Genomic DNA, 27065 nt, shown 5'->3' on the forward strand with positions numbered 1-27065 from the left:
CCTAGGTACACTGGGGTACAGTTGTACAGACCCTCATGCTCAACCTAGGTACACTGGGGTACAGTTGTACAGACCCTCATGCTCAACCTAGGTACACTGGGGTACAGTTGTACAGACCCTCATGCTCAACCTAGGTACACTGGGGTACAGTTGTACAGACCCTCATGCTCAACCTAGGTACACTGGGGTACAGTTGTACAGACCCTCATGCTCAACCTAGGTACACTGGGGTACAGTTGTACAGACCCTCATGCTCAACCTAGGTACACTGGGGTACAGTTGTACAGACCCTCATGCTCAACCTAGGTACACTGGGGTACAGTTGTACAGACCCTCATGCTCAACCTAGGTACACTGGGGTACAGTTGTACAGACCCTCATGCTCAACCTAGGTACACTGGGGTACAGTTGTACAGACCCTCATGCTCAACCTAGGTACACTGGGGTACAGTTGTACAGACCCTCATGCTCAACCTAGGTACACTGGGGTACAGTTGTACAGACCCTCATGCTCAACCTAGGTACACTGGGGTACAGTTGTACAGACCCTCATGCTCAACCTAGGTACACTGGGGTACAGTTGTACAGACCCTCATGCTCAACCTAGGTACACTGGGGTACAGTTGTACAGACCCTCATGCTCAACCTAGGTACACTGGGGTACAGTTGTACAGACCCTCATGCTCAACCTAGGTACACTGGGGTACAGTTGTACAGACCCTCATGCTCAACCTAGGTACACTGGGGTACAGTTGTACAGACCCTCATGCTCAACCTAGGTACACTGGGGTACAGTTGTACAGACCCTCATGCTCAACCTAGGTACACTGGGGTACAGTTGTACAGACCCTCATGCTCAACCTAGGTACACTGGGGTACAGTTGTACAGACCCTCATGCTCAACCTAGGTACACTGGGGTACAGTTGTACAGACCCTCATGCTCAACCTAGGTACACTGGGGTACAGTTGTACAGACCCTCATGCTCAACCTAGGTACACTGGGGTACAGTTGTACAGACCCTCATGCTCAACCTAGGTACACTGGGGTACAGTTGTACAGACCCTCATTCCTGATGATGCTTGTGTAGCTTGATGGTCCTAGTGCAGCCTGATGATACGTGTTTAGCTTGATGGTCCTATTGTAGCTTGATGATGCTTGTGTAGCTTGATGGTGCTAGTGTAGCCTGATGATGCTTGTGTAGCTTGATGGTGCTAGTGTAGCCTGATGATGCTTGTGTAGCTTGATGGTGCTAGTGTAGCTGATGATGCTTGGTAGCTGATGGTGCTAGTGTAGCCTGATGATGCTTAGCTTGATGTGCTAGTAGCCTGATGATGCTTGTGTAGCTTGATGGTGCTAGTGTAGCCTGATGATACTTGTGTAGCTGATGGTGCTAGTGTAGCCTGATGATGCTTGTGTAGCTTGATGGTGCTAGTGTAGCCTGATGATGCTTGTGTAGCTTGATGGTGCTAGTGTAGCCTGATGCTTGTGTAGCTTGATGGTGCTAGTGTAGCCTGATGATGCTTGTGTAGCTTGATGGTGCTAGTGTAGCCTGATGATGCTTGTGAAGCTTGATGGTGCTAGTGTAGCCTGATGATGCTTGTGAAGCTTGATGGTGCTAGTGTAGCCTGATGATGCTTGTGTAGCTTGATGGTGCTAGTGTAGCCTGATGATGCTTGTGTAGCTTGATGGTGCTAGTGTAGCCTGATGATGCTTGTGAAGCTTGATGGTGCTAGTGTAGCCTGATGATGCTTGTGTAGCTTGATGGTGCTAGTGTAGCCTGATGATGCTTGTGAAGCTTGATGGTGCTAGTGTAGCCTGATGATGCTTGTGTAGCTTGATGGTGCTAGTGTAGCCTGATGATGCTTGTGTAGCTTGATGGTGCTAGTGTAGCCTGATGATGCTTGTGAAGCTTGATGGTGCTAGTGTAGCCTGATGATGCTTGTGTAGCTTGATGGTGCTAGTGTAGCCTGATGATGCTTGTGTAGCTTGATGGTGCTAGTGTAGCCTGATGATGCTTGTGAAGCTTGATGGTGCTAGTGTAGCCTGATGATGCTTGTGTAGCTTGATGGTGCTAGTGTAGCCTGATGATGCTTGTGTAGCTTGATGGTGCTAGTGTAGCCTGATGATGCTTGTGTAGCTTGATGGTGCTAGTGTAGCCTGATGATGCTTGTGTAGCTTGATGGTGCTAGTGTAGCCTGATGATGCTTGTGTAGCTTGATGGTGCTAGTGTAGCCTGATGATGCTTGTGAAGCTTGATGGTGCTAGTGTAGCCTGATGATGCTTGTGTAGCTTGATGGTGCTAGTGTAGCCTGATGATGCTTGTGTAGCTTGATGGTGCTAGTGTAGCCTGATGATGCTTGTGAAGCTTGATGGTGCTAGTGTAGCCTGATGATGCTTGTGAAGCTTGATGGTGCTAGTGTAGCCTGATGATGCTTGTGTAGCTTGATGGTGCTAGTGTAGCCTGATGATACTTGTGTAGCTTGATGGTGCTAGTGTAGCCTGATGATGCTTGTGAAGCTTGATGGTGCTAGTGTAGCCTGATGATGCTTGTGTAGCTTGATGGTGCTAGTGTAGCCTGATGATACTTGTGTAGCTTGATGGTGCTAGTGTAGCCTGATGATGCTTGTGTAGCTTGATGGTGCTAGTGTAGCCTGATGATGCTTGTGTAGCTTGATGGTGCTAGTGTAGCCTGATGATGCTTGTGTAGCTTGATGGTGCTAGTGTAGCCTGATGATGCTTGTGTAGCTTGATGGTGCTAGTGTAGCCTGATGATGCTTGTGTAGCTTGATGGTGCTAGTGTAGCCTGATGATGCTTGTGTAGCTTGATGGTGCTAGTGTAGCCTGATGATGCTTGTGTAGCTTGATGGTGCTAGTGTAGCCTGATGATGCTTGTGAAGCTTGATGGTGCTAGTGTAGCCTGATGATGCTTGTGAAGCTTGATGGTGCTAGTGTAGCCTGATGATGCTTGTGTAGCTTGATGGTGCTAGTGTAGCCTGATGATGCTTGTGTAGCTTGATGGTGCTAGTGTAGCCTGATGATGCTTGTGTAGCTTGATGGTGCTAGTGTAGCCTGATGATGCTTGTGAAGCTTGATGGTGCTAGTGTAGCCTGATGATGCTTGTGTAGCTTGATGGTGCTAGTGTAGCCTGATGATGCTTGTGAAGCTTGATGGTGCTAGTGTAGCCTGATGATGCTTGTGTAGCTTGATGGTGCTAGTGTAGCCTGATGATACTTGTGTAGCTTGATGGTGCTAGTGTAGCCTGATGATGCTTGTGTAGCTTGATGGTGCTAGTGTAGCCTGATGATGCTTGTGTAGCTTGATGGTGCTAGTGTAGCCTGATGATGCTTGTGAAGCTTGATGGTGCTAGTGTAGCCTGATGATGCTTGTGTAGCTTGATGGTGCTAGTGTAGCCTGATGATGCTTGTGTAGCTTGATGGTGCTAGTGTAGCCTGATGATGCTTGTGTAGCTTGATGGTGCTAGTGTAGCCTGATGATGCTTGTGAAGCTTGATGGTGCTAGTGTAGCCTGATGATACTTGTGAAGCTTGATGGTGCTAGTGTAGCCTGATGATGCTTGTGAAGCTTGATGGTGCTAGTGTAGCCTGATGATACTTGTGTAGCTTGATGGTGCTGGTGTAGTCTGATGATGCTTGTGAACGTGATGGTGCTAGTGTAGCCTGATGATGCTTGTGTAGCTTGATGGTGCTAGTGTAGCCTGATGATACTTGTGAAGCTTGATGGTGCTAGTGTAGCCTGATGATGCTTGTGTAGCTTGATGATGCTAGTGTAGCCTGATGATACTTGTGTAGCTTGATGGTGCTAGTGTAGCCTGATGATGCTTGTGAAGCTTGATTGTGCTAGTGTAGCCTGATGATACTTGTGTAGCTTGATGGTGCTAGTGTAGCCTGATGATACTTGTGAAGCTTGATGGTGCTAGTGTAGCCTGATGATGCTTGTGAACGTGATGGTGCTAGTGTAGCCTGATGATGCTTGTGAAGCTTGATGGTGCTAGTGTAGCCTGATGATGCTTGTGAAGCTTGATGGTGCTAGTGTAGTCTGATGATACTTGTGAAGCATGATGGTGCTAGTGTAGCCTGATGATGCTTGTAAAGCCTGATGGTGCTAGTGTAGCCTGATGATGCTTGTGAAGATTGATGGTGCTAGTGTAGTCTGATGATACTTGTGAAGCTTGATGGTGCTATTGTAGCCTGATGATGCTTGTGAAGCTTGATGGTGCTAGTGTAGCCTGATGATCCTTGTGAAGCTTGATGGTGCTAGTGTAGCCTGATGATGCTTGTGAAACTTGATGGTGCTAGTGTAGCCTGATGATGCTTGTGAAGCTTGATGGTGCTAGTGTAGTCTGATGATACTTGTGAAGCTTGATGGTGCTAGTGTAGCCTGATGATGCTTGTGAAGCTTGATGGTGCTAGTGTAGCTTGATGATACTTGTGTAGCTTGATGGTGCTAGTGTAGCCTGATGATATCAGTAGACTTGGTGATGCCTGTGTAGCTTGGTGATTCTGGTAAAGCCTACTGGTGCTAGTGTAGCCTGGTGATGTTAGTGAAACTTGTTAATGCTAGGGAAGCCTGGTGATGTTAGTGAAGGCTGATGATGCTAGAGTAACCTAAATAATGTCAGTAAATCCCAGTGATTGTGACGATGTTTATCTGATTGTGAGGATAGGGGGCGCCCCTGAAGGCCCGGCAGGTACGGGCAAGACGGAGACGTCGAAGGACTTAGCTAAGGCGGTGGCCAAGCAGTGTGTGGTGTTCAACTGCTCGGACGGACTAGACTACATCTCCCTGGCCAAGTTCTTCAAGGTGAGCACCATCGCCGTCTGCTACTGTACCAGTGATCAACCCAATCTTAATTGGTGTTCACAAAAGATTTGTGTGTAAAACCCTGAGCGTGGCATGTGTTACTGTACGTAGTTGGGTAAACTGAGAGTACTGTTGTCCAAGGTATATTTTGTGTGTGACTACTCATGGGGACATATCTGTAGTGACCACAGACGTCTATGTTACTACTGATGGGACCATGTCAGTAGTACCCACAAACGTCAATGTTACTACTGATGGGGCCATGTCTGTAGTGACCACAGATGTCAATGTTACTGCTGATGCGGTCATGTCTGTAGTGACCACAGACGTTTATGTTACTACTGATGGGGCCATGTCTGTAGTGACCACAGACGTCTATGTCAATACTGATGGGGCCATGTCTGTAGTGACCACAGACGACTATATTACTTCTGATGGTGCCATGTCTGTAGTGACCACAGACGACTATATTACTACTGATGGGGCCATGTCTGTAGTGACCACAGACGACTATATTACTTCTGATGGGGCCATGTCTGTAGTGACCACAGACGACTATATTACTACTGATGGGGCCATGTCTGTAGTGACAACAGACGACTATATTACTGCTGATGGGGCCATGTCTGTAGTGACCACAGACGACTATGTTACTACTGATGGGGCCATGTCTGTAGTGACCACAGACGACTATATTACTGCTGATGGGGTCATGTCTGTAGTGACCACAGACGACTATATTACTACTGATGGGGCCATGTCTGTAGTGACAACAGACGACTATGTTACTACTGATGGGGCCATGTCTGTAGTGACAACAGACGACTATATTACTGCTGATGGGGTCATGTCTGTAGTGACCACAGACGACTATATTACTTCTGATGGGGCCATGTCTGTAGTGACCACAGACGACTATATTACTTCTGATGGGGCCATGTTTGTAGTGACCACAGACGACTATATTACTTCTGATGGGGCCATGTCTGTAGTGACCACAGACGACTATATTACTGCTGATGGGGTCATGTCTGTAGTGACCACAGGCGACTATATTACTGTTGATGGGGCCATGTCTGTAGTGACCACAGACGACTATGTTAGTACTGATAGGGCCATGTCTGTAGTGACCACAGACGACTATATTACTTCTGATGGGGCCATGTCTGTAGTGACCACAGACGACTATATTACTACTGATGGGGCCATGTCTGTAGTGACCACAGACGACTATATTACTGTTGATGGGGCCATGTCTGTAGTGACCACAGACGACTATGTTAGTACTGATGGGGTCATCTGTAGTGACCGCATACGTTGGTGATACGACCGCTTGGCCAGTCTATTGTGGACCCATGGGCTGGTGCAGTGTTACCACCCCTGGACCTGTCGACCAGGGGCTGATGCACTGTTACTACCCCTCGACCAGTGGACTTGAACAATGTTACCACCTGTGGACTGATACAGTGTTACAACCCTAGGACCTGCGGTCTGATACAGTGTTACCACTCGTGGACCTGTAGACTGATATATAGTGTTACTATCTCTGGACCTGTGGACAGATACATTGTTACCACCTCTGGACCTGTGGACTGATACAGTGTTGCCACCTTTGGACCTGTGGACTGATACAATGTTACCACCTCTGGACCTGTGGACTCATACAGTGTTACCACCTCTGGACCTGTGGACTGATACAATGTTACCACCTCTGGACCTGTGGACTGATACAATGTTACCACCTCTGGACCTGTGGACTGATACAATGTTACCACCTCTGGACCTGTGGACTCATACAGTGTTACCACCTCTGGACCTGTGGACTGATACAATGTTACCACCTCTGGACCTGTGGACTGATACAGTGTTACCACCTTTGGACCTGTGGACTGATACAATGTTACCACCTCTGGACCTGTGGACTTATACAGTGTTGCCACCTTTGGACCTGTGGACTGATACAGTGTTACCACCTCTGGACCTGTGGACTGATACAGTGTTGCCACCTTTGGACCTGTGGACTGATACAATGTTACCACCTCTGGACCTGTGGACTGATACAGTGTTACCACCTCTGGACCTGTGGACTGATACAATGTTACCACATCTGGACCTGTGGACTGATACAGTGTTACCACTCCTGGACCAGTGGAATGATACATTGTTACCACCTCAGGAACTGTGGACTGATACAGTGTTACCACCTCTGGACCTGTGGACTGATACAGTGTTACCACCTCTGGACCTGTGGACTGATACAATGTTACCACCTCTGGACCTGTGGACTGATACAGTGTTACTACTCCTGGACCAGTGGAATGATACATTGTTACCACCTCAGGAACTGTGGACTGATACAGTGTTACCACCTCTGGACCTGTGGACTGATACAATGTTACCACCTGTGGACCTGTGGACTGATACAATGTTACCACATCTGGACCTGTGGACTGATACAGTGTTACCACTCCTGGACCAGTGGAATGATACATTGTTACCACCTCAGGAACTGTGGACTGATACAGTGTTACCACTCCTGGACCAGGGGAATGATACATTGTTACCACCTCAGGAACTCTGGACTGATACAGTGTTACCACCTCTGGACCTGTGGACTGATACAATGTTACCACCTCTGGACCTGTGGACTGATAAAATGTTACCACCTCAGGAACTGTGGACTGATACAGTGTTACCACCTCTGGACCTGTGGACTGATACATTGTTACCACCTCAGGAACTGTGGACTGGTACATTGTTACCACCTCTGGACCTGTGGACTGATACAGTGTTACCACCTCTGGACCTGTGGACTGATACAGTGTTACCACCTCTGGACCTGTGGACTAATGCAGTGTTACCATTCCTGGACCTGTGGACTGATACATTCTTACCACCCGTGGACTTGTGGACTAATACAGTGTTACCGCCTCTGGACCTATGGACTGAGACAGTGTTACAACCTCTGGATCTTTGGACTGATACAGTGTTACCACCCCTCGACTCGTGGACTGATATAGTGATGCCACCTGTGGACCTGTGGACTGAACAGTGTTACCACCTCTGGACCTGTGGACTGATACAGTGTTACCACCTCTGGACCTGTGGACTGATACAGTGTTACCACCCATGGATATGTAGACTGATACAGTGTTACCACCCCTGGACATGGGGGCTGGTACAGTGTTATCACCCCTAGGGCCTGGTACAGTGCTGCCACCCCCAGGGGCTGGTACAGTGTTACCACTGAGGTGCTGGTGTGTGCTGCCACCCCCAGGGGCTGGTACAGTGTTACCACTGAGGTGCTGGTGTGTGCTGCCACCCCCAGGGGCTGGTACAGTGCTGCCACCCCCAGGGGCTGGCACAGTGTTACCACTGAGGTGCTGGTGTGTGCTGTCACCCCCAGGGGCTGGTACAGTGCTGCCAACCCCTGGGGCTGGTACAGTGTTACCACTGAGGTGCTGGTGTGTGCTGTCACCCCCAGGGGCTGGTACAGTGCTGTCACCCCCAGGGGCTGGTACAGTGCTGCCAACCCCGGGGGCTGGTACAGTGTTACCACTGAGGTGCTGGTGTGTGCTGCCACCCCCAGGGGCTGGTACAGTGTTACCACTGAGGTGGTGGTGTGTGCTGCCACCCCCAGGGGCTGGTACAGTGCTGCCACCCCCGGGGGCTGGTATAGTGTTACCACTGAGGTGCTGGTGTGTGCTGCCACCCCCAGGGGCTGGTACAGTGTTACCACTGAGGTGCTGGTGTGTGCTGCCACCCCCAGGGGCTGGTACAGTGCTGCCACCCCCGGGGGCTGGTACAGTGTTACCACTGAGGTGCTGGTGTGTGCTGCCACCCCCAGGGGCTGGTACAGTGTTACCACTGAGGTGCTGGTGTGTGCTGCCACCCCCAGGGGCTGGTACAGTGTTACCACTGAGGTGCTGGTGTGTGCTGCCACCCCCAGGGGCTGGTACAGTGCTGCCACCCCCGGGGGCTGGTACAGTGTTACCACTGAGGTGCTGGTGTGTGCTGCCACCCCCAGGGGCTGGTACAGTGTTACCACTGAGGTGCTGGTGTGTGCTGCAGGGGCTGGCGTCGTGTGGAGCCTGGACCTGCTTCGACGAGTTCAACCGCATTGAGCTGGAGGTGTTGTCTGTGGTGGCCCAGCAGATCCTGACCCTCCAGCGAGGCCTACAGTCAGGGGCGCCCCGCCTCACCCTGCAGGGCACCGAGGTGAGGCCACACGCTAGCACAGGTAGGCTCACCGAAGGCACAACACGTTCGCTGACGAAGCTGAGAAGCGCAAGTGATGTGAGGTAAGATATGGGTAATGTATGGGGAGAGGGGCGGCTGATGTAAGGGTAATGTATGGGGAGAGGGGCGGGTGATGTAAGGGTAATGTATGGGGAGAGGGGCGGGTGATGTAAGGGTAATGTATGGGGAGAGGGGCGGCTGATGTAAGGGTAATGTATGGGGAGAGGGGCGGGTGATGTAAGGGTAATGTATGGGGAGAGGGGCGGGTGATGTAAGGGTAATGTATGGGGAGAGGGGCGGCTGATGTAAGGGTAATGTATGGGGAGAGGGCCGGGTGATGTAAGGGTAATGTATGGGGAGAGGGGCGGCTGATGTAAGGGTAATGTATGGGGGGAGGGGCGGGTGATGTAAGGGTAATGTATGGGGCGAGGGGCGGCTGATGTAAGGGTAATGTATGGGGGGAGGGGCGGCTGATGTAAGGGTAATGTATGGGGAGAGGGGCGGCTGATGTAAGGGTAATGTATGGGGAGAGGGGCGGCTGATGTAAGGGTAATGTATGGGGAGAGGGGCAGGTGATGGAAGGGTAATGTATGGGGGGAGGGGCGGGTGATGGAATGGTAATGTATGGGGGGAGGGGCGGCTGATGTAAGGGTAATGTATGGGGAGAGGGCCGGGTGATGTAAGGGTAATGTATGGGGAGAGGGGCGGCTGATGTAAGGGTAATGTATGGGGAGAGGGGCAGGTGATGGAAGGGTAATGTATGGGGGGAGGGGCGGGTGATGGAAGGGTAATGTATGGGGGGAGGGGCGGCTGATGTAAGGGTAATGTATGGGGAGAGGGCCGGGTGATGTAAGGGTAATGTATGGGGAGAGGGGCGGCTGATGTAAGGGTAATGTATGGGGAGAGGGGCAGGTGATGGAAGGGTAATGTATGGGGGGAGGGGCGGGTGATGGAAGGGTAATGTATGGGGGGAGGGGGGGGTAGAAGTGTAAGGTAACGTTAGTGGAAGGTAAGAGTAGAGGCGAAGGTGATGTCTTGTAAGGTATGGGAAAGAGGCCAGCGATGTAAGGTAAAGTAATGGTAAGGTAAACGAAAAGAAAGCAGTGACGTAAGGTATCATAACTGTAAGGTAAGAGGAGAGAGGCCAGTGATGAAAGGTAAATGAGAGTAAGACCAGATAAGATATGGCAGTTGTGTAAGGCATCATGACTGTGAGGTAAGAGGAGAAAGTGTTGTAAGGTAGATTAAGACTAAGGTAAGGATGAAAACAAGAAAAGTAAGATGGAGAGCGAAGTAAGGTAACTAGGGGAAGGGAGGACAGCGAAGTAAGATCTTACAAATATTAGAATATCGCTCAGGTACAAATATTACAATAGCACTCGGGTACAAATATTAGAATAGCGCTCTGGTACAAATATTCAGCAGGCTTTTTCCATTGTGCGTTACGCCTAAAACTATAATATACTTCTCACATTTGGCCAGCACATCAGAGGTACACAAAGATCTTACAGAGGAGGTCCAGAGGAGGTCCGGTGAAGACGATACCAGAATAATGTGGGCTGACGCTTGAGGTCTTAACTCTGGCCACCATGGAAGAGAGAGGGGGTGGGGGGAGGGGGGGAAGTGACCCGATTACAACTTTAAACTTTTAAACTTAAGTTTGTTGACGTACGTAGCGAATAGTTGCTGGAAAGATACAGGGAGAGACCCACCAGAGAACATAACATGAAATAAAACAAGAAAACTGTCTGGAGAAAAATGTCAAGATACTTTATGATAGTTTAAGAATTGTGGATGACTGGGATAAACTGAAGTGAGACAGTTTATCTGGACAGTATAGAGATTTACAAACGCTGTAGGTGGTCCTTGTAGAACTCTCATCCTGTACAATACGAATTAATTACAATTAGAACTCCCTTCCTGTACCATACTGTGAGGTAATCACAGTGTAGAACTTCCCTCTGGTATTATACAAATTGTCACAGTGTAGAACTCCCTTCTTGTATCATACAAACTGGTAATTATAATGTAGAACATCCCCGTACTATAAGAATAGGTAATTCCAGTGTAGAACTCTCCGCACCATATGAATAGGTAATCATAGTGTAGAACGCCCTTCCCGTACTATGCAAATTGATAACTCGAGTGTAGAACTTCCTTTCCCTTTTATACATAGACAGTTTCTAGTTTAGAACTTCCTGTGCCATATAAACTGGTAGGGCGCCTCCTGGGGCCACCAAATACTGGGAAGTAAGAAAGTTGTATATTTGATCAATTTTCAGAAATTTTGCTGGAATTTGGTCAGTTTTCTGTTAGAATCATTGAAAGGATGACACACAAAATCATGAATCTTTCTACATTTTACTAGTCTTTATAATGCAGTGGTAAACCTTGCGATCTGCCAGCCTAATGGGCCCGGGTTCATATCCTGGACAAAACAGACGGATAACAGCCAACCCTGCATATTTCCTCCCAGTAGGGCTGGTCGATAAATGGGTATCTATGTGTACTACAAATATTTTTAGTGTTAAGGGCTTGAGCATGCAGAAGGGTGAAAGGCGTGCACGGGATCGAGTGAATTGGAATAATGTGGTATATAGGGGTCGACGTGCTGTTAGTGGACCACACAAGGGCATGTGAAGTGGTCAGTAAACTATGGGAAAGTCTGTAGGGCCTGGTTTTCGATTGAGGTCTTCTGTGGTATCAGTGCATTTCACGTGACAGCTAGAGAATGAATATGAGCGAATGGGGCCGCTTCTGTTCCTGGCGCTATCTCGCTAGCACGGATAACGGCTAATTATATATATATATATATATATATATATATATATATATATATATATATATATATATATATATATATATATTATACTTTGTCGCTGTCTCCCGCGTTAGCGAGGTAGCGCAAGGAAACAGACGAAAGAATGGCCTAACCTACCCACAAACACATGCATATACATACACGTCCACACACGCACATATATATACCTATACATTTCAACGTATACATATACATACACACACAGACATATACATATATACACATGTTCATAATTCATACATGCTGCCTCCATTCATTCCCGTCGACACCCCGCCACACATGAAATGACAACCCCCTCCCCCCGCATGCGCGTGAGGTAGCGCTAGGAAAAGACAACAAAGGCCACATTCGTTCACACTCAGTCTCTAGCTGTCATGTATAACGCATTGAAACCACAGCTCCCTTTCCACATTCAGGCCCGCAAAACTTTCCATGGTTTACCCCAGACGCTTCACATGCCCTGGTTCAATCCATTGACAGCACGCCGATCCTGGTATACCACAACGTTCCAATTCACTCTATTCCTTGCACGCCTTTCGCCTTCCTGCATGTTCAGGCCCCGATCACTCAAAATCTTTTTCACTCCATCTTTCCACCTCCAGTTTGGTCTCCCACTTCTCCTCGTTCCCTCCACCTCTGACACATATATCCTCTTGGTCAATCTTTCCTCACTCATTCTCTCCATGTGACCAAACCATTTCAAAACACCCTCTTCTGCTCTCTCAACCACACTCTTTTTATTACCACACATCTCTCGTACTCTTTCATTACTTACTCGATCAAACCACCTCACACCACATTTCCAGCACATCCACCCTCCTCCGCAGAACTCTATCTATATCCCACGCCTCGCAACCATATATCATTGTTGGAACCACTATTCCTTCACACATACCCATTTTTGTTTTCCAAGATAACGTTCTCGACTTCCACACATTCTCCAATGCTCCCAGGACTTTCGCCCCCCTCCCCCACCCTATGATTCACTTCCGCTTCCATGGTTCCATCCGCTGCCAAATCCACTCCCAGATATCTAAAACATTTCACTTCCTCCAGTTTTTCTCCATTTAAACTTACCTCCCAGTTGACTTGTCACTCAACCCTACTGTACCTAATAACCTTGCTCTTATTCACATTTACTTTCAGCTTTCTTCTCTTACACACTTTACCAAACTCAGTCACCAGCTTCTGCAGTTTCTCACCCTAATCAGCCACCAACGCTGTATTATCAGCGAACAACAACCGACTCACTTCCCAAGCTCTCTCATCCACAACAAACTGCGTACTTGCCCCTCGCTCCAAAACTCTTGCATTCACCTCCCTAACAACCCCATCCCTAAACAAATTAAACAACCATGGAGACATCACGCACCCCTGCCACGAACCAACATTCACTGAGAATCAATCACTTTCCTCTCTTCCTACACGTACACATGCCTTAATTCCTCGATAAAAACTTTTCACTGCTTCTAATAACTTGCCTCCCACACCATATATTCTTAATACCTTCCACAGAGCATCTCTATCAACTCTATCATATGCCTTCTCCAGATCCATAAATGCTACATACAATTCCATTTGCTTTTCTAAGTATTTCTCACATACATTCTTCAAAGCAAACACGTGATCCACACATCCTCTACCACTTCTGGAACCACACTGCTCTTCCCCAATCTCATGCTCTGTACATGCCTTCATCCTCTCAATCAATACCCTCCCATATGATTTCCCAGGAATACTCAACAAACTTATACCGCTGTAATTTGAGCACTCACTTTTATCCCCTTTGTCTTTGTACAAGGGCACTATGCAAGCATTCCGCCAATCCTCAGGCACCTCACCATGATTCATACATACATTAAATAATCTTACCAACCAATCAACTATACAGTCACCCCCTTTTTTAGTAAATTCTACTGCAATGCCATCCAAACCCGCTGCCTTGCCGGCTTTCATCTTCCGCAAAGGTTTTACCACTTCTTCTCAGTTTACCAAATCATTCTCCCTAACCCTTTCACTTTGCACACCACCTCGACCAAAACACCCTATATCTGCCACTCTGTCATCAAACACATTCAACAAACCTTCAAAATACTCACTCCATCTCCTTTTCACATCACCACTACTTGTTATCACCTCCCCATTAGCCCCCTTCACTGATGTTCCCATTTGTCCCCTTGTCTTACGCACTTTATTTACCTCCTTCCAGAACATCTTTTTATTGTCCCTAAAATTTAATGATACTCTCTCACCCCAACTCTCATTTGCCCTCTTTTTCACCTCTTGCACCTTTCTCTTGACTTCCTGTCTCTTTCTTTTATATATCTCCCACTCATTTGCATTATTTCCCTGCAAAAATCGTTCAAATGCCTCTCTCTTCTCTTTCACTAGTAATCTTACTTCTTCATCCCACTATTCACTACCCTCTTTAATCTGCCCACCTCCCACGCTTCTCATGCCACAAGCATCTTTTGCAGAAGCCATCACTGCTTCCCTAAATTCATCCCATTCCTCCCCCACTCCCCTTACGTCCTTTGCTCTCACCTTTTTCCATTCTGTACTCAGTCTCGCCTGACACTTCCTTACACAAGTCTCCTTCCCAAGCTCACTTACTCTCAACACTCTCTTCACCCCAACATTCTCTCTTCTTTTCTGAAAACCTCTACAAATCTTCACTTTCGCCTCCACAAGATAATGATCAGACATCCCTCCAGTTGCATCTCTCAGCACATTAACATCCAAAAGTCTCTGTTTCGCGCGCCTATCAATTAACACGTAATCCAATAATGCTCTCTGGCTGTCTCTCCTTCTTACATACGTATACTTATGTATATCTCTCTTTTTAAACCAGGTATTCCCAATCAACAGTCCCTTTTCAGCACATAAATCTACAAGCTCTTCACCATTTCCATTTACAACACTGAACACCCCACGTACACCAATCATTCCCTTAAGTGCCACATTAATCACTTTTGCATTCAAATCACCCATCACTATAACCCGGTCTCGTGCATCAAAACTACTAACACACTCACTCAGCTGCTCCCAAGACACTTGCCTCGCATGATCTTTCTTCTCATGCACACTTTCAGTTTTACCCATATTAATCTAAAGTTTACTTTCTTACACTCTGTCACATACTTCTACCACTCCTGTTTCGGTAGTAGTGCTACTCCTTCCCTTGCTCTCGTCCTCTCACCAACCCCTCACTTTACCCCCAAGACATTCCCAAACCACTCTGCCCCTTTACCCTTGAGCTTTGTTTCACTCAGAGCTAGAACATCCAGGTTCCTTTCCTCAAACATACTACCTATCTCTCCTTTTTTCTCATCTTGGTTACATCCACACACATTTAGACACCCCAATCTGAGCCTTCGAGGAGGATGAGCACTCCCCGCATGACTCCTTCTTCTGTTTCCCCTTTTAGAAAGTTAAAATACAAGGAGGGGAAGGTTTCTAGCCCCCCGCTCCCGTCCCTTTTAGTCGCCCTCAACGACACGTGAGGAATGCGTGGGAAATATTCTTTCTTCCCTATCCCCTGGGGATAGGGGAGAAAGAATACTTCCCACGTATTCCCTGCGTGTCGTAGAAGGCGACTAAAAGGGGAGGGAGCGGGGGGCTGGAAATCCTCCCCTCTCGTTTTTTTTTTTTTTTTTTTTTTTTTTTTTTAATTTTCCAAAAGAAGGAACAGAGAATTGGGCCAGGTGAGGGTATTCCCTCAAGGCCCAGTCCTCTGTTCTTATCGCTACCTCGCTAATGCGGGAAATGGCGAATAGTTTGAAAGAAAAAGAAAGATATATATATATATATATATATAGATAGATAGATAGATAGATAGATAGATAGATAGATAGATGGTTAAAATGTGTGCTAAATGGTCTTTGGATAAATGCCTACAAAAATATGCTGTAATATATTAATGTAGAACTCACTTCACGTTGACATACAGTATTGGAATAATGTAAGTTTGATATATAGTGATGAGGTGACGGCTTCAGACAAGTGTCTGATGATAGTGCTTCACTATCTACACCATCCTTATCACTACACCTTCAAGACATGTTACCTGGAAATAACTGGGACCCCATCCACAACTGGCTGACTTAAAACTGCATTATGATATTACCAGTCTAAACTGTCTATACACAATTTATTACTATTTATCTGTGAATATGATTAATGAGTTATGATAATTTGATGACGGTCCTTGTTAAGGTGAAGCATCGTGTCGTTACTCATCATCGTAACTGTTACCCAACCCCCCAGGTGAGCCTCGACCCCACCTGCGCAGTCTTCATCACCATGAACCCGGGCTACGCAGGTCGCTCCGAACTGCCAGACAACCTCAAGGTATGTATGTTCTCCAGGCTGCTCAGGTACGGTCTTGATGACCTGGTGTTGTCTCCAGGCTGCTCAGGTACGGTCCTGATGACCTGGTGTTGTCTCCAGGTTGCTCAGTGCGGTCTTGATGACCCGGTGTTGTCTCCAGGCTGCTCAGTGCGGTCTTGATGACCTGGTGTTGTCTCCAGGTTGCTCAGTGCGGTCTTGATGACCCGGTGTTGTCTCCAGGTTGCTCAGGTACGGTCTTGATGACCTGGTGTTGTCTCCAGGCTGCTCAGGTACGGTCTTGATGACCTGGTGTTGTCTCCAGGTTGCTCAGGTACGGTCTTGATGACCTGGTGTTGTCTCCAGGTTGCTCAGGTACGGTCTTGATGACCTGGTGTTGTCTCCAGGCTGCTCAGGTACGGTCTTGATGACCTGGTGTTGTCTCCAGGTTGCTCAGGTACGGTCTTGATGACCTGGTGTTGTCTCCAGGTTGCTCAGGTACGGTCTTGATGACCCGGTGTTGTCTCCAGGTTGCTCAGGTACGGTCTTGATGACCCGGTGTTGTCTCCAGGTTGCTCAGGTACGGTCTTGATGACCTGGTGTTGTCTCCAGGTTGCTCAGGTACGGTCCTGATGACCTGGTGTTGTCTCCAGGTTGCTCAGGTACGGTCTTGATGACCTGGTGTTGTCTCCAGGTTGCTCAGGTACGGTCTTGATGACCTGGTGTTGTCTCCAGGCTGCTCAGGTACGGTCTTGATGACCTGGTGTTGTCTCCAGGTTGCTCAGGTACGGTCTTGATGACCTGGTGTTGTCTCCAGGTTGCTCAGGTACGGTCTTGTTGACCCGTTGTTGTCTCCAGGTTGCTCAGGTACGGTCTTGATGACCCGGTATTGTCTCCAGGTTGCTCAGGTACGGTCTTGATGACCTGGTGTTGTCTCCAGGTTGCTCAGGTACGGTCTTGATGACCTGGTGTTGTCTCCAGGTTGCTCAGGTACGGTCTTGATGACCTGGTGTTGTCTCCAGGTTGCTCAGGTACGGTCTTGATGACCTGGTGTTGTCTCCAGGCTGCTCAGGTACGGTCCTGATGACCTGGTGTTGTCTCCAGGCTGCTCAGTGCGGTCTTGATGACCTGGTGTTGTCTCCAGGTTGCTCAGGTACGGTCCTGATGACCTGGTGTTGTCTCCAGGTTGCTCAGGTACGGTCTTGATGACCTGGTGTTGTCATCCTCCACTCACACTTCAAACATCTTGGTGACAAGATTGATCAAGATCGCTGACATGACGTAGCTGTAGCACTTACTGGATGAGCGTCTTCAGTATTGCCTGAAGTATTATGGATCAGTGGTGGTATAAAAATGAATGTAATCATTGGTAACGTTTGACCTATAAAGAGTATAATGGCCGTGACAAATGTGTGTTTATGCGGGAGGTGTGGCAAGACCTCCGTGCGTGTTATTAAGATAGGCTGAACTGTGGCAGCATATAGCCTGGCCTGCAGCCCAGCGTGTTGTGTGGTAACTTGACCCATGGATTGAAGGCAGTCGTGGTCACGCCTGGTGTGGCGCGCCGCGTGGAGGGACATCTTTGTGCCAAGAACAAACCCAAGATAACTGTCGTATGATCTTTAACCGTACAGAAGAGTCGGGATAACTGGCGCAAATATATCATGGTCAGTGGATGGATGAGGGTCGTGGAGCGGTATACATGAGCAGTACTGCCTCCCGCTGCTGGACTGATGTAAGGAACATCAGCACAAAATGTACGTTTCAGGATGGTTTGAAGTCTCACCTGAGAGGATGAGTGCACCAAGGTACGAGACCCCAAGATGAAGGTATTGTGTAGCATATCTTGATGGTTAATAACCAGTAGGATGCACAGTGTCTTCCCCACACACAGGGCGATGTGGTACACTGGGTATGACCTTCCGTGGCACACGCTTCAGCCAAGGGTTCAGCCACTGGGGAGCTGATGTACGGGTTTCAGACTGTACCTCAGTGTTATGGGGTATATCAGATTGCTAGATTTACCTAAGGTAAGATACGGTCTCGTTTTATTAATTCCCCGGATGGTTATGACCTCAAGACATACCGTAGTACTTTCCCATCACCTTCAGACGCACCTTGGAACTTTCCCATCACCTCCAGACCCATCATAGCACCTACCCATCAACCTCCATGCTCATCACAACACATTCCCATCACCTTTAGACCCACCGTGGTACCTCCGCTTCACCTTCCACTCACCTGCCCATCACATCTAAACTTAAAATGGTCCTCCCCATTACTTCCAAATTCACCATGGCACCTCCCCATCACTTCCAAAGTCACCATGAAACCTTCCTATTACCTCCATGGTCATCACCTTCCCATCACCTTCACACTCACCATGGCACCTCTCCACCTCTGGAGACACCATAGTATCTCCATACACAAGGTGGCTCATCCAGTCTCACCGTGGCTCCTCCCATCATCCAGTCTCACCGTGGCTCCTCCCATCATCCAGTCTCACCGTGGCTCCTCCCATCATCCAGTCTCACCGTGGCTCCTCCCATCATCTCCAAACATACCATGCCGCCTCCCCATCACCTGCATACTCACATGGCACCTCCTCATTACTTCCAAACACACCGTGGCACCTCCCCATCACCTCCGTACTCACCGTGACCCCTCATCATCACCTCCAGACTCACCGTGACCCCTCATCATCACCTCCGTACTCACCGTGACCCCTCATCATCACCTCCAGACTCACCGTGACCCCTCATCATCACCTCCAGACTCACCGTGACCCCTCATCATCACCTCCAGACTCACCGTGACCCCTCATCATCACCTCCAGACTCACTGTGACCCCTCATCATCACCTCCAGACTCACTGTGACCCCTCATCATCACCTCCAGACTCACTGTGACCCCTCATCATCACCTCCAGACTCACTGTGACCCCTCATCATCACCTCCAGACTCACTGTGACCCCTCATCATCACCTCCAGACTCACTGTGACCCCTCATCATCACCTCCAGACTCACTGTGACCCTCATCATCACCTCCAGACTCACGTGGACCCTCATCATCACCTCCAGACTCGCCGTGACCCCTCATCATCACCTCCAGACTCACCGTGACCCCTCATCATCACCTCCGTACTCACTGTGACCCCTCATCATCACCTCCAGACTCACTGTGACCCCTCATCATCACCTCCAGACTCACTGTGACCCCTCATCATCACCTCCGTACTCACTGTGACCCCTCATCATCACCTCCAGACTCACTGTGACCCCTCATCATCACCTCCAGACTCACTGTGACCCCTCATCATCACCTCCGTACTCACTGTGACCCCTCATCATCACCTCCAGACTCACTGTGACCCCTCATCATCACCTCCGTACTCACTGTGACCCCTCATCATCACCTCCAGACTCACTGTGACCCCTCATCATCACCTCCAGACTCACTGTGACCCCTCATCATCACCTCCAGACTCACTGTGACCCCTCATCATCACCTCCAGACTCACTGTGACCCCTCATCATCACCTCCAGACTCACGTGACCCCTCATCATCACCTCCGACTCACTGTGACCCCTCATCATCACCTCCAGACTCACTGTGACCCCTCATCATCACCTCCAGACTCACCGTGACCCCTCATCATCACCTCCGTACTCACTGTGACCCCTCATCATCACCTCCAGACTCACCGTGACCCTCATCATCACCTCCGACTCACTGTGACCCCTCATCATCACCTCCAGACTCACTGTGACCCCTCATCTCATCACCTCCAGACTCACCGTGACCCCTCATCATCACCTCCGAACTCACTGTGACCCCTCATCATCACCTCCAGACTCACTGTGACCCCTCATCATCACCTCCAGACTCACCGTGACCCCTCATCATCACCTCCAGACTCCCCGTGACCCCATCATCATCACCTCCAGTAACTCACCGTGACCCCTCATCATCACCTCCCAGACTCACTGGACCCCTCATCATCACCTCCAGACTCACTGTGACCCCTCATCATCACCTCCAGACTCACGTGACCCCATCAGACCCCTCCGTACTCACTGTGACCCCTCATCATCACCTCCGTACTCACCGTGACCCCTCATCATCACCTCCAGACTCACCGTGACCCCTCATCATCACCTCCAGACTCACCGTGGCCCCTCATCATCACCTCCACACTCACCGTGACCCCTCATCATCACCTCCAGACTCTCCGTGACCCCTCATCATCACCTCCAGACTCACCGTGACCCCTCATCATCACCTCCAGACTCACCGTGGCCCCTCATCGTCACCTCCAGACTCACCGTGACCCCTCATCATCACCTCCAGACTCACTGTGACCCCTCATCATCACCTCCAGACTCACCGTGACCCCTCATCATCACCTCCAGACTCACTGTGACCCCTCATCATCACCTCCAGACTCACCGTGACCCCTCATCATCACCTCCAGACTCACTGTGACCCCTCATCATCACCTCCAGACTCACCGTGACCCCTCATCATCACCTCCAGACTCACCGTGTCCTTCCTCTCCTGCAGGCACTGTTCCGGTCGGTGGCCATGATGGTGCCGGACTACGGCCTCATCGCCGAGATCTCGCTCTACTCCTTCGGGTTCGTGGCTGCGCGCAGCATGTCCAGGAAGATCGTGGCCACGTACAGGCTCTGCTCGGAGCAGCTCTCCGCCCAGCCTCACTACGATTACGGTCAGAACACTAGCCACACACTGACCTACTGCAGTTATATGCTGACAATACTGTATTACAGTGGACGCATTACGCTGAGTTTTACAGTTGATGTCACAGGGTTAAGGCTAAGGCCAAAGCTTGTGGTCACTGTCAGTTAGGAAAGAATAATGTTTCAATATTCAGCTGACTTTCTTATATATCTCCTAGTACCTCCATTCCTTCTCTGACGTGTAACACCTCTACACCACACCTGACACTTGCACACCTCTTCTGACACCCCCTCCCCCACCATCCTTCCAACCTTCACACATTTGATACCTCCATGTCTCATACGACGCCCGTACACCTCCCCCAGCACCACGCTTAACACCACCTCACTTCCCCAGGCACCCACACACTTCGCTGGGTACCGCTACTTAGCAGTTACTCAGTCTTGGATATTTTCCTCTCGATAACCAGTTACTAGCAGAGTTAGCGATCCTGGTTATAACTTGTAGTTTGTTTTTGAAGAGAGAGAATCTTTCCAAGTTAGGTGACGGTGGTCTGTTATTCGTATACGATAGGCTACAGGCAGTCACTGTTAGAAGAACAGATATCAATACGCACGATACACTCTATATTGGAATACTAATTAAGACGGCCAGTATTATGTAGAAAACAACAGACCTTTGTATGATCTAAACAGAATCGTCGGTAAATGATCCAGAAGTGATAATTGTAGGGAAGTACAACGATCCCATCATACATTGGGACATTATAACAACAACGATCCCATCATACATTGAGACATTATAACAGGTGACCATGAGAGAAACAGACTACGTGATGTGACACAAGACTGTTGTCTAGATCATATGGTTCGAGACCCAGCGAGGGACGACGATATACACCGTATGTCTAGTAACAGACCTACCAGCCAGCACTAGTGTGGTCGGTGAAATCTCAGAAATAGTGAAGACAGTACTGTCAGGGTCACCATGAACTGCCGGGTCGATTGCAAAGACAACAACACGTGGATCACCAGTTTTAGATCAGCTCAGCCATCCTGGACAGATCGCATCTAGATTATGGTCAAGTCATTTGGATCAGACGTGGATACACGTGAAAAGATGTGGAGAAACTTGTCGAACGTGAGACTTTCCCGTGGAGAGGGTCAGGAGGAAAGTTGTGAAGGTAGAAAGCCAGACTGGATGAACGAGGCAATTGATGGCTTCAGTAAACTTCACAGACAGTCAAGAGTCTTACAGGGTATCTATGTCCAGTACCATGAAACATACATAAGATTACGAAGTGTAGGAAGAAAATCAAAACCTGTAAGAACAACTTTGAAATAGGAATTCTTTCCAACATGAAAAAGAACGCAAAAGAATTCTTTAAATGTGGTCAAAGGCAAGAAAATCACAGATTCTACTGGGTTATTATACCTTATCGCCGTTTCCCACGTCAGCGAGGTAGCGCCAGGAAAGAGGTACATAATCAAATATTGACGTTAACTAGTGACAATAAAGAAACAGCTTCCCGTCCTAACAAGTATTTCTGCTCTGATTTTACCATCAAAACTCGTCATACATGGCCACGAACATTTCTGGGCATAGAAAATAAAAAGAATGAACATTAAAGATATTGAATTTCACGAGATACTTAAACATGTGGACCAGCTACTTCCAAACACGTCACCTGGTCCAGGCGATGTCTCCACCAGATTATAGAAAGAGGTTAACAAGCACAGTTTTCCCGTCATAAAAATATTCCACAAATCACTGCAGTAAGGGAAGTGTCTACTCTCTGGGACCTACTAACGTTACACCAGTTTTCAATCCAGGAGATGAAAATGTACTTCATACTTTGCACTCAAGACCCTCTCTCTCCACTTCTAAGTAAAGTGTTGGAAACAGTGATTTGAGACAAAGTTGTTTAATTCTTAGAAAATAGATTAAAAACCGACCGTCAACGAGCTAACCCTCAACGAATACAAAAAAAAGAAAATGATAGTTGCCTGTTACGGAAGTGTAGTGGGAGGGATCTTGCAGACTTTCAAGAAGGAAAGAAATTCCAATGATGATAGTCTTCAAGACGATAATTCTCTTACGAATAGTATACTGCTGTGTTCTAACACTACTTTACAAGGCAGGCAAAATTGCACAGAGTTCAGAGACCTATCATGGCCCATGTTAACGGCCAAATAACTAAATTACAGGGAGTGGCTGAAATCAGTGAAGCTTAACTCTGGAGAGTAGATGAAGAGGTATACCCTCACCTGTGCGTAGAAATTTCTAAAAGGCTTCGTCCTCAACTTCCACTTGGAAATAACTTTCTACTGGCACCACAGACATGCAAAGCTGTAAAATACTTCCTCTAAAATAAAAGATGTGATATGCACACACAAGAAAGATATCTTAAACATCTGGGGACCGGAGGTCTTCGCCACTTTGCCTAAAATCATCAGACACACCGAGGGATGCACACACACATACAGGAGTTGGATGGTGACCTGGACAAGTATTCATAATGTGCATCAAACAAGCCAGGTCTGGGCCCAACCTGGGCTGTAAGAGTAGAATAACCCCAGAAGCTAAACTAGGTATAGTTTCCGGAGTGAAAAATAATGATGAAATAATCTTATTAAATTTTTAGTCATGATATCGGGGATTTCAAGCTACCCTAAGTTGTTTCGTGATTGGACTTCAGTAAACTCTTCGATCAAGCAACAGATTGCGCGTGGATTGCCGACTGGCTTTCGTAAATGAAACAAAGTGGTACCATGTGTGTTGGATGGAGTTCCTCAAGGATCAGTTCTAGGACCCATACTTTTCATCATTTTCATTAACGACCAAAAGACAAAACACTTGTAGAATCTCGAACTTTGCCAACGGCACGAAGTTAGGAAACGTTGCCAACTCAAATGAAGATTGCCTGTTTATTGTGAGGCATTTAAACTGGTAGAGCGGACATGGTATGTGGATTGCAACGTATGCAAATGAAAGTAATGCATTTTGGTGCCAAAAATGTGAGACGTGATTGTCATATGCTTGATAAACCTTTATTAGACATTGAAGAAGAAAAGGACCGTGGAGTGATTGTCAATAGTGACCTTAAGTACGTCAAACTGCTCCTTACTGTATACCAAAAAAAAAAAGTTAGGATATTAAGTTTTATATAAGATAGAGATATAGACTACAACACAAAGGATATAATACTCATCCTTGGTAACCTGCAATACGTTGTTCACTTCTGGTCACCAGACTTGCTCAGGAAGGAAAAGAAACGAGCGAATTCAAAGTATTGAAACTCTCGCAACGAGAGTAATTCTTTCATTTACAAATAAGACTTCGAAGGAAAGACAAAGACTTAAAAATATTTTCTCTAAGATAATGAATTATCTGTAAGATAATGAAGCAGACGCCATGATGAACTAATGAGTTTTCAGAATACAGAATAATTTTAACAAATATACAAAAATTCCTTAATTATAAAGAGAGACTCGTTGATCAACGATAATGATAAGAAGATACAAAGATGTAACATCAGTGTGGACAGTTGTTATATTTGTACAAGTCGAGTGGTTGAGTTATGGAATAAACTACGTCCTGATATAGTAACTGCAAATACCATAAATACCTTCATATTAAGACTAGACACAAATACTTCACTGATTTCACCAGTTTACTACTAATCATGTCTCTCTTTTCACAATCCAGCCGCACTGTTGATGTTAGACCAATGCAAAACTATTTTCTGATCCACACATTCCTATGTAATGTCCATGGCAGTATCTTTCTCCTCCTCCCTGCTTCCCTGGGAGTGAGAGGTGGGTGGGAGATGCCTCCTTGCTTAACTATCCTATTCATATCACTGTTTTCAGGGCCACCAGGAAGATAGCCTTGTTATAGACCATCAGGTCTCCTGTTATCTGTTCTTCCCACGTACCTACAGTTCCCGTTACACTTTCCCTGCTACCCAGTGTATCCTCCGGCACCCCGACATCTTCCATGATACTCCCACACCTCCCATAACACCTTCACACTTCTCATGCCACCCCCACACTTCCCTTGCTACCCCCACACCTCCCATGGTACCTCCACATCTCCCTTACTATTCCCACACCTCCCTTGCCACTGCCTGGTGTCCACGTCACCCATGTCTTGGTCTTCCGGCCGCCAGGTATGAGGACGGTGAAGGCGGTGTTGATCGCGGCGGGGACGCTCAAGCTCAAGTACCCGGACATGGAGGAGTCGGTGCTGGTGCTCAGGTGAGCCTCGCCCGCCTCCCCTCCCTGACCAAGGTCCAGAAATTCATGAAACAAATTGACTAGGAAAGTTATACCAGTTGTCATCATCATGCTTTGTTGTTGTTGTTATTATTATTATTATTATTATTATTATTATTATTATTATTATTATTATTATTATCATTGTTATTATAATTATAGGTCCATCCGAGACGTGAACCTACCAAAGTTCCTGGCTCACGACCTGCCACTGTTCGAGGTGAGCTGACGACATCCCCTGTTCACTCCGCCTCACTTCCCCACATCCCCTGTTCACTGCGTCTCACCTCCCCACATCTCCTGTCCTCTCCGCCTCATTCTCCCCTATCATCTGTTCACTTCGTCTTATCTCCCCACATCCCTTGTTCACTCCGCCTCACCTCCTCACATCACCTGATCATTCCGCCTTGTCTCCCAACTTCCCCTGTTGGCTTCTCACCTCCCCACATTCCCTGTTCACTCTGCTTCACTTCCCCACATCCCCTGTTCATTCCGTTTCAGCTCCCCACATCACCATGTCACTCCCGCTTACCTCCCAAAATCCCCATTTTTCTCCCCACCCTCCACTTACTCCTAGCAGGATCATAATTCACCGCTGCGTGTCACCTGGGAGAATCATTCCCTCACCACCGTGTCACATGGCAGAATCGTTACCTCACCACCGTGTCACATGGTAGGATCATTACCTCAATGCTGCGTATCACCTGGCAGGATCATTACATTACCATTGCGTGTCATGTGGTAGGGTGGGTCATTATCTCACCATTGCGTGTCACTTTGCAGGTTCATTACCTTACTACTGCGTGTCACCTGCCAGGATGATTACCTTACCACTGCGTGTCACCTGCCAGGATGATTACCTTACCACTGCATGTCACCTGGCAGGATCATTACCTCACCACTGTGTCACATGGCAGGATCATTACCTCAACGCTGCGTATCAACTGGCAGGATCATTACCATTGCATGTCACCTGGCAGGATAATTACCTCACCATTGCGTGTCACCTGGCAGGATAATTACCTCACCACCGTGTCACATGGTAGGATCATTACCTCAACGCTGCGTATCACCTGGCAGGATCATTACCATTGCATGTCACCTGGTAGGGTCATTACCATTGCATGTCACCTGGTAGGGTCATTACCTCACCATTGCGTGTCACTTGGCAGGATCATTACCTCACCACCATGTCGCAGGAGAGGATCATTACCTCCACCGTGTCACCTGGCAGGATCATTACCTCACCTTTACATGTAACATGGCAGGAGCCTTACCTCACCACCGTGTCACCTGGCAGGATCATTACCTCCACCGTGTCACCTGGCAGGATCATTACCTCACCACCGTATCATGTCACCTGGCAGAATCATTACCTCTCCATTGCGTGTCACTGCTGGATCATCACTTCATCACCTCGTGTGACCTGGCAGGGTCATACCTCACCATTGCTTGTCACCTGGCTGGATCATTACCTGACCAGTGCATGTCACCTCGCAAGATCTTTACCTCACCTATGCGTGTCACTTGGCAGGATCATTACCTCACCATTGCGTGTCACTTGGCGTGATCATTACCTCACCATCACTTGTCATTTGGCAGGATCATTACTCCACCACCATGTCACCTGCCAGGATGATTACCACACCACTGCCTGTCACCTGGCAGGATCATTACTTCATTGCGTGTCATCTGGCAGATCACTACCTCACCATTGCGTGTCACTTGGCAGGTCCATTACCTAACCACCGTGTCACCTGGAAGGGTCAGTACCTCTCCATTGCGTGTCACTTGGCAGGATCATTACCTCACCACTGCATGTCACATGGCAAGATCATTACCTCACCATCGTGTCACCTGGCAGAATCATTGCCTTA

General features: G+C 48.0%; 1 protein-coding gene across 1 annotated transcript in view; it reads left to right on the forward strand.

Moving 5' to 3' along the window:
* LOC139750623 (dynein axonemal heavy chain 7-like) overlaps window positions 1–27065 on the forward strand; it is a 298921-nt gene that overhangs the window by 113356 nt on the left and 158500 nt on the right. The window contains 6 exon segments of the mRNA XM_071665298.1: window positions 4686–4822; window positions 8894–9040; window positions 16149–16232; window positions 20774–20939; window positions 25083–25170; window positions 25351–25408. Of these exon segments, the coding sequence (XP_071521399.1) occupies window positions 4686–4822; window positions 8894–9040; window positions 16149–16232; window positions 20774–20939; window positions 25083–25170; window positions 25351–25408 (680 nt within the window).

This window comes from Panulirus ornatus, chromosome 10, assembly GCF_036320965.1.
Source record: "Panulirus ornatus isolate Po-2019 chromosome 10, ASM3632096v1, whole genome shotgun sequence".
NCBI classification, from domain to species: Eukaryota; Metazoa; Arthropoda; class Malacostraca; order Decapoda; family Palinuridae; genus Panulirus; species Panulirus ornatus.